Source organism: Salvelinus fontinalis, chromosome 13 (genome assembly GCF_029448725.1).
Source record: "Salvelinus fontinalis isolate EN_2023a chromosome 13, ASM2944872v1, whole genome shotgun sequence".
NCBI classification, from domain to species: Eukaryota; Metazoa; Chordata; class Actinopteri; order Salmoniformes; family Salmonidae; genus Salvelinus; species Salvelinus fontinalis.
This window is the reverse complement of record NC_074677.1, coordinates 41,403,665-41,412,757: the sequence shown is the minus strand read 5'-3', so window position 1 is coordinate 41,412,757 and position 9,093 is coordinate 41,403,665. Positions and strand designations below refer to the sequence as shown.

General features: G+C 44.7%; 1 protein-coding gene across 1 annotated transcript; it reads right to left on the bottom strand.

The window, feature by feature from the left end:
* Positions 1-453: 453 nt before the first annotated feature.
* si:ch211-114c12.5 (E3 ubiquitin-protein ligase TRIM39) lies at positions 454-6,968 on the bottom strand. The gene is made up of 10 exons (XM_055942878.1): positions 6,775-6,968; positions 6,224-6,321; positions 5,890-6,023; positions 5,662-5,742; positions 3,320-3,421; positions 2,912-3,037; positions 2,632-2,766; positions 1,992-2,043; positions 1,810-1,863; positions 454-1,376 (listed from the first exon to the last, which is right to left on the bottom strand). The coding sequence occupies exons 2-10, from the start codon at positions 6,264-6,266 to the stop codon at positions 841-843; spliced, it is 1,263 nt and encodes a 420-aa protein (XP_055798853.1). The 5' UTR covers positions 6,267-6,321; positions 6,775-6,968; the 3' UTR covers positions 454-840.
* Positions 6,969-9,093: the final 2,125 nt, after the last annotated feature.

Here is a 9,093-nt window from a genome sequence, read left to right as displayed (position 1 = left end):
GTCAACGTAATCCACCCACCTCACAGGTGTGGCATATCAAGAAGCTGATTTAAACAGCATGATCATCGCTGCAACTCCCGTACGAACTCGAGAGAGAGGCGAAGGTCGAGAGCCATGCGTCCTCCGAAACACGACCCGCCAAGCCGCTCCGCTTCTTGACAAAGTGCTCGCTTAACCCAGAAGCCAGCCGCACCAATGTGTCGGAAGAAACACCGTACACCTAGTAATTGTCAAGACATCCCTGCTGGCCTAACCCGGACGATGCTGGGCCAATTGTGCGCTGCGTCATGGGACTCGCGGGCGCGGCCGGCTGTGGCACAGCCTGATATCGAACCCGGATCTGTAGTGATGACGCTAGCGCCACTTGGGAGGCTCGAAAAATCTAATTCTGATTGGCTGGGCTTGGCTCCCCCATGGCTGCGCCCCTGCATCCATAGATTACGGCCTAATGAATTGATTTAAATTGATTTATTTCCTTATGTGAACTGTAACTCAGCAAAACCTTTGAAATAGTTGCATGTTGTGTTTATTTTTGTTCATTAGAGATACTAAATATATACTTCAGAGATACTAGAAACTTCATAGATACTAGATGTATCATCCATGGAGGCAATAGGAGGGCTCTTAACAGATATTTTGAGGTCACGGTTCCAGGATCAAGGTTATCTGTTGCTGTACACCACAGGGTTGTTTCTCTCACACTGATTAAGCCTAAACCTGAGAATCTCCATTGAGTTTGTTTTTTAGTCCAGGGCGAGCAGGAACTGCCCCTATGATGGGTAGAGGGTAGGCTCTTCTTACACACACGAGTTTGGGGTTCTCAGATTAGGTAGGGGGTGTCTAGTCTACATCTGTGACATACTTCGGTGATGAGATGGTGATGAGGGTGCGTCCATCCAGTGGAGCAAACAGAGGATACAGCTTCTCCCTGAAGTTATCCGTGAATGTATAGATGTGTGCCCGGGTCTCCGCATTGTAGAAGGAGATTTGACCCTCCTCGTAGTCCAGAAAGATGCCCACCTTGCGGGGCAGCATCTCCATGGGCAGGGAGGTCTCGGTCTTGGTGCAGGCGTAGAACTGCCTCGTGCTGCGCCACAGGGCCCAGTAGCCTTCTGCGGGGGTCATAGGGAAGCGACCGTGCCGTTTGGACGTGGCGGTGGTCAGACCGACCCTCCAGTATCCGTTGTTGGCCAGGGTAACCTCCCAGTAGTGACGTCCAGAGGACAGGCCCTCCCAGCCCAGGACGCAGGGCCAGCTGTCATAGCGCTGTGTGCTGAAGGCCGCCTCTGTCGTGCAGTGAGCCTCCTGGACCTTCTTATGGTCGTCTGAGAGCAGCAGCCATGGGTGGTTGGTCATAGGGTCCAGGTTAATGTCAACTATGTAGGATAACATGAGAGGAGAGGTTTTAGTGTAGTTTCAGGGCAATAGAGGACCCACAATTGAAATGATTTGTTTCTATTATCCTGTTATTTTGAAAGCACTGAATCCACCTGTGTGGCTGTAATTGCTTTTTTTTTTTTTTTTTTATCTAATCAAATCTGTCCGTCTAAATACATTTTCATGTCACTCTACTGCAGTGTTTCCCAACTCCGGTCCTCGAGTACTCCCAACAGCACACATTTTTGTTGTAGCCACAGACAAAAACACCTGATTCAACTTGTCAAGGGCTTGATGACTCGTTGACAAGTAGAATCAGGTGTACTTTTCCAGGGCCACAACAAAAAAGATGTATTGTTGGGAGTACCTGAGGACCGTAGTTGGTAAAACACTGTACTGAATTATGAAATGCAGCAAATGAAGCATAATTACCCGAAGCACTGCAGATCCAGTTCCACACTGAGTTTGGGATGTACTTAGGTGTTTCTGTCAATTCAGGAGAAGAAGACGATAAGATACCTCAATAACATTCAAATGTAAAAATACATTTTCAAACATTCACAGCCAGAAAACATAGATTGGGATGTTAGGGGAGGGGGGAGGGGGGGGCATACCTGTTTTCCAGGTGCGTTGTTTCGTAGCCAGCCATAGCTGGGGAATGATACCCTATAGAAGAAGCAAGGAGAAGGGTTGCGTCAGAATTTGGGGCAATGCCAGTGGATGTGGATGATAGAGAGCAGCGGCCAGAGGGCACGAACAGGAGTAATAAAGGAGGGCACTTTGATACCAATGGGCAGTTCTAGAGGGTAGTATTTCATTCCAAAACTGTTGACTCAACTGTAGGTAATAGAAAGGTCAGCATGAAGTATTGCTGATGATTTGTCTAATCTGATAACGATTTATACTGGCTGGTCTATAGCCCCTTTGATTAGGCGGCTGCCTTATCACTACTTGCATACAAGAACTTTATCTGGAGCCGCCCTCCTCTTTTGATTGACAAAATGTTATCCGAGGACAATATTCTAGGTGAATCGAAACCCAACTCAAATTCTGTGTTTTGTATTTTGAAATAGGTAAATAGTACCAATCACAGCTTGAAATTGTAAAGACATGTAATAAGACTGGATCCTACAAAGTTTGAGAGAAGTGTGTGGGTGGCAGGGTTATGGTTAGGGTTGAACTAGCATGTGGACATGATGCTAGGGTTTTGGTTCGTGTCAGGCTTGAACATAGGGTTAGGGCTGTGTGCCTCACCATGCTGCTGTCTTCTTCCTTCAGTAGAGACCAGGTGATGAACTCCAGGAAGGGGAGGAGGGTCACCAGCTTCTTGTTATTCAGCTCCAGCCGTCTCAGCATCTGGGTCAGCTCATCCCTCATCAGACCACATCTCTGAATGGACACAAACAGTGCAAGATTCATTCATAGATTTGATCTCATTGAGACTGACTCTGACCCTAGATCAGGCAACCTCTACCTACGCCAATGATATGTGTCAATCAGAAATGTTGGCTATGGCTGGCAAGAACACACACACCTCTGTGACACTCTGCAGCTCCTTAGCCCATTCCATGATCCTCTGCTCTGCCTGTGTGGAGGGTCCAGGATCCTCCCTGTTGTTCTCCAGGTCTATGAGGTCAGCTCTCTCCTGTATCCAGGGACTCTGTGGGACAGAGTAAAACATATGACGTTTAGACAATTATTGTGTTTGTATCAGTGTCTCATATAAATGAAATAAATAAGTAAGATTAATGGATGCTCAATTGATCATCCTGGTTTGATTCATTCACATCATAGTAAAGTATATGAGATCACCCCCCCCCCCCCCCCCCCCCCCCCCCTCTTTATCTGTCATGTCCTAGTCAACCCCATCCATATTTTACAGTATGAATATGCAAGTAGCTCGAGATGAGATTTGTGAGAATATTGTTAGTAACCCACTCACTGTGTCCACTCTCTTCAACTCCTCTGCCCATTGGAGGATGAGTTTACGACACTGTTCCAGACTCTGTTCACTCTGCTGGTCCACTCTGACATTCTTACTGCGCTGCAGAACAACACACAACAACAAGTTGACTTACACAGCACAAAACTGTAATTTACACTCAAATACTATTTGAGCGTTTCCTCTAGCCTGTCTAGATGGGTGGGGTTTACAGTTGTGTGACTATTCTATTGGTCCATTATGTCAGGCAAGCTCAATCAAGCACAGATAAAGTATTTTCAAATTATTTCAAATAGTATTTGAAGCAAGGTTTGCAAGAAACTCCGTAATTTGCCCCAAAGCTTCTTCCCATTCATATGTCAGCCCACCATACCCACTCCTGTCCCAATGAGCTGATGTAGCGTCTCCCCCACCAAATTTAGATCCAGCATCTTATTTAACGTTTAGTTTATCTAAGGACTGGTAAGTTTTTTCATAAGAAGTATACCGTTTTTTTATCAACCACCGTGATCCATGGATTTATGGCATACAGTCTCCCTGAGCAACGTTTATGAAAGTCCCATAAAACAACAGTGAAGGCTCTATTTCCTTGTTATGGGCCATTCTGGATTACGACTCAGGATAAAGGTTAAGGTAAAGGGCGATCCATTTAATCACTTGGTTTTGGGGGATTTTGTACTTCGACATCTCCTTGTCCCAGATTCAAATCTCGTCGTAGTTTTCCATTAATGGTACATATGACCTTCTATAATCTACACGCCATACATAGAATATGATATTTAGCTCAAATGATCAAATCCAAAACAAAGCATGATTTCATTTAGTGATTTCATTTAGTTTTTCAAATGATGTGTAGTGATTTACTATCCATAAGCAGACAAAGAAAGAACTCAACCAGGAAACCATAATGACAAATCCATAACCAGAAAATGAATTCTCTAACAGCATGAAATAAACTCCATTATAAGCCACAACAAACTAAGACATCAAGCTGAGTTGTCTCATTTTAGTCAGAACGTGACTCAATAGAATTTGTCACGTGTTTCAATTTCATCTGCCCAGCAACCACAAAGCTTTCAAAAAGTACATTTAAAACAGAGATTCATTTATACTCTTCTTGCTTCATTTACTCAGTATATTTAAGCAATAAGGCCTGAGGATGTGTGGTATATGGCCAATATATCACGGCTAAGCGCTGTTCTTATGCACAACCCAACGCGGAGTGCCTGGATACAGCCCTTTGCTGTGGTATATTGGCCATATATCACAAGCCCCCGAGATACCTTATTGATATTATAAACTGGTTACCAACATAATTAGAGCAGTAAAAATAAATGTTTTGTCATACCCATGGTATACGGTCTGATATACCACGGCTGTCAGCCAATCAAAATTCATGGCTCGAACCATCCAGTTTATAAAAGGTGTTATACATACCAGTATACCGTGTGTATACCTAGGGGTAACTGATGATTTCAACTGTCAATCTACATTACCCTACAACAGAACGCCGGCTCCCATACAGTGTTTCAGTACTCCTACACATACGAATAAAGACTGATCAAGAAATATACAAATATACATACAACAAAGGATTTGGGCCCAATGTGGGACCCAGTCCATAAGTCTCAGGCCTACCTAACCAAACCTTATACAGTAAGGCCCAGCCAAGACAGATCTTTTGTCTCAGGCCTATCTTGCAGACCTTAAATATTTAGTCTCAGGCCTACCTTGCAGACCCTAAATATTTAGTCTCAGGCCTACCTTGCAGACTCTAAATATTTAGTCTCAGGCCTACCTTGCAGACCCAAAATATTTAGTCTCAGGCCTACCTTGCAGACCCAAAATATTTAGTCTCAGGCCTACCTTGCAGACCCAAAATATTTAGTCTCAGGCCTACCTTGCAGACCCAAAATATTTAGTCTCAGGCCTACCTTGCAGACCCAAAATATTTAGTCTCAGGCCTACCTTGCAGACCCAAAATATTTAGTCTCAGGCCTACCTTGCAGACCCAAAATATTTAGTCTCAGGCCTACCTTGCAGACCCAAAATATTTAGTCTCAGGCCTACCTTGCAGACCCAAAATATTTAGTCTCAGGCCTACCTTGCAGACCCAAAATATTTAGTCTCAGGCCTACCTTGCAGACCCAAAATATTTAGTCTCAGGCCTACCTTGCAGACCCAAAATATTTAGTCTCAGGCCTACCTTGCAGACCCAAAATATTTAGTCTCAGGCCTACCTTGCAGACCCAAAATATTTAGTCTCAGGCCTACCTTGCAGACCCAAAATATTTAGTCTCAGGCCTACCTTGCAGACCCAAAATATTTAGTCTCAGGCCTACCTTGCAGACGACCTCCACCTGTTGTTTCCACTGTGTGATGAATCTAACACAGTCCTGCAGGATACGCAGGTCCTTTAGGCCCTATAAGGAAAGAGAAATTTTCAAAAAAGAAAATCAAGCTGTCAATTCACTGTCTCTCACTTTCACTGCCATTATCCATATCATTTATTCTCAATCTCTCTCTCTTTCTCTCTCCCTCTCTCTCTGACTGTAATGTCCATCCTGTACCTTTTGTCTGGATGGTTTGCTGCTCAATTTTAGTTGAGGTGCTGAGTTGTGAGTCTGTAGGTCTTCTGGCAGTTCCCATCGTACTGCCCCGATCGAGCTGTCCTGCGTTGCACTCTCCTCGACATCGTCGAATTCTGACACACACGTACACAAAACCAAACGTTTGTCAATTGATTACACACATTTTACATGGGTTAAAATGAAATCTGTCTGATAAGGAATTGTTCTTATGTGTATATGCAGCTACTGGGGCTTACAGGCATGGTTACATATCATATAGAGGCCTCACAGGAAGTCTGTCACAATTCTGAATCAGCAATAATAAACAACTTACTGATCTTCTTCTCTTTGAGAATACTCTTCTTGAGAATACTCATTTTTGGATGTTTATTGAGCCACTTTAGTGCTTTTTTTATGCTATTGGTGTAGAATCTGAAACAACATTCACATAGTAGGCCTTAGTACTCTCTTCAATACAAACATAGTTGCCTGCCTGATCATTTTGGCAGTGTGTGTGCGAATTGATATTTTCTTTTATCACTGAGCTGTCAAATAATAGCATAAATCAATATGCAAACCTGTGGCAATTAAAGTCACATATTCTATCTATCAGCACAACGATCATCCATGCAAAAGAAAAAGGACATGCTATTGGTTATCATTGCGAAATAAAGAAAACTTTATTTTACATTTACTATAACTGTATGAAATGGTAATAATCACATGGACTCACCTCAAAGAACAAATGTCACACAAGACTGATTAAATGATAACCGAAGCAAGTCAAACTTCATTGAGCATGTTTAAATTGATACTAATTAAGCTGATAGTTAATCATAATAATTGATATAAGCAGTGCATATATATAACTGATAAACCTCTTACCCTGTGAGGGTCCTGGCCTAGGAGTGAAAGAGACAGAAACCAGGTTGTGTTCCGTCTGCTACGGTGAGAGAGAGCTAAAATACCAAAAGCCTCTGGTACAGAGAGACTTGAGTCTCCCAGACAGACAGTCATGCTGCTATCAGCTAGACCTTTGGTCCTTTTTATGGATTCCCAATCCCAGCAGATCTAGCCTTCATCAGATCAAAATCACGCACCATACCTTTACTATCTACCTGAATGTAGAGATGCTCTTTTTTACTGCATATGATTTAACATAATTACAGAGAAAGAAAGTCAATGAACTTTGTTAGACACTTAAATAAAATCTACAATAAAAACAGATAAGAATAAGAAATAAAAGTAACAAGTCATTAAAGAGCAGCAGTAAAATAACAATAGCGAGACTGTATACAAGGGGGTACCAGTACAGAGTCAATGTGCGGAGGCACTGGTTTGTTGAGGTAATATGTACATGAAGGTAGAGTTATTAAAGTGACTATGAATAGACGATAACAACAAAGAGTAGCAGCAGTGTAAAAGGGGGGTGGGGGGCACACAATGCAAATAGTCTGGGTAGCCATTTGATTAGGAGTTCAGGAGTCTTATGGCTTGGGGGTAGAAGCTATTTAGAAGCCTCTTGGACCTAGACTGTTGCTCAGGTACCGCTTGCCGTGCGGTAGCAGAGAGAACAGCCTATGACTAGGGCTGCTGGAGTCTTTGACAATTTTTAGGGCCTTCCTCTGACTCACCCTGGAATAAAGGTCCTGGATGGTAAGAAGCTTGGCCCCAGTGATGTACTGGGCAGTTCGTACTACCCTCTGTATGCCTTGCGGTCGAAGGCCGAGCAGTTGCCATACCAGGCAGTGATGCAACCAGTCAGGATGCTCTCGATGGTGTAGTCCACAATCATCACCTTTGTCTTGATCACGTAGAGGGAGAGGTTGTTGTCCTGGCACCACACGGCCAGGTCTCTGACCTCCTCCTTATAGGCTGTCTCGTCGTTGTCGGTGATCAGGCTTACCACTGTTGTGTTATCGGCAAACTTAATGATGGTGTTGGAGTCGTGCCTGGCCGTGCAGTCATGAGTGTAGTACAGGAGGGGAGTGAGAACGCACCCCTGAGGGGCCCCTGTGTTGAGGATCAGTGTGGCGGATGTGTTGTTACCTACCCTTACCACCTGGAGGCGGCCCATAAGGAAGTCCAGGGTCCAGTTGCAGAGGGAGGTGTTTAGTCCCAGAGCCCTTAGCTTATTGACTAGCTTTGAGGGCACTATTGTGTTGAACGCTGAGCTACATTCTCACATAGGTGTTCCTTTTGTCCAGGTGGGAAAGGGCAGTGTGGAGTGCAATAGAGATTGCATCATCTGTAGATCTGTTGGGGTGGTATGCAAATTGGAGTGGGTCTAGGGTTTCTGGGATAATGGCGTTTATGTGAGCCATGACCAGCCTTTCAAAGCACTTCATGGCTACAAACCTGAGTGCTACGGGGAAGTCGTCATTTAGGGAGGTTACCTTTGTGTTTTGGGGCACATGAACTATGGTGGTCTACTTGAAAAATGTTGGCATTACAGACTTGGACAGGGAGATGTTGAAAATGTCAGTGAAGACATTTGCCAGTTGGTCAGCGCATGCTCGCAGTACACGTCCTGGTAATCCGTCTGGCCCTGCGGCCTTGTGAATGTTGACCTGTTTAAAGGTCTTACTCACATCGGCTGTGGAGGGCGTGATCACACTGTCTTACATTTACATTTACATTTAAGTCATTTAGCAGACGCTCTTATCCAGAGCGACTTACAAATTGGTGCATTCACCTAATGACATCCAGTGGAACAGCCACTTTACAATAGTGCATCTACATCTTTTAAGGGGGGGGGGGGGGCAGAAGGATTGCTTTATCCTATCCTAGGTATTCCTTGAAGAGGTGGGGTTTCAGGTGTCTCCGGAAGGTGGTGATTGACTCCGCTGTCCTGGCGTCGTGAGGGAGTTTGTTCCACCATTGGGGTGCCAGAGCAGCGAACAGTTTTGATTGGGCTGAGCGGGAACTGTACTTCCTCAGTGGTAGGGAGGCGAGCAGGCCAGAGGTGGATGAACGCAGTGCCCTTGTTTGGGTGTAGGGCCTGATCAGAGCCTGAAGGTACTGAGGTGCCGTTCCCCTCACAGCTCCGTAGGCAAGCACCATGGTCTTGTAGCGGATGCGAGCTTCAACTGGAAGCCAGTGGAGAGAGCGGAGGAGCGGGGTGACGTGAGAGAACTTGGGAAGGTTGAACACCAGACGGGCTGCGGCGTTCTGGATGAGTTGTAGGGGTTTGATGGCACAGGC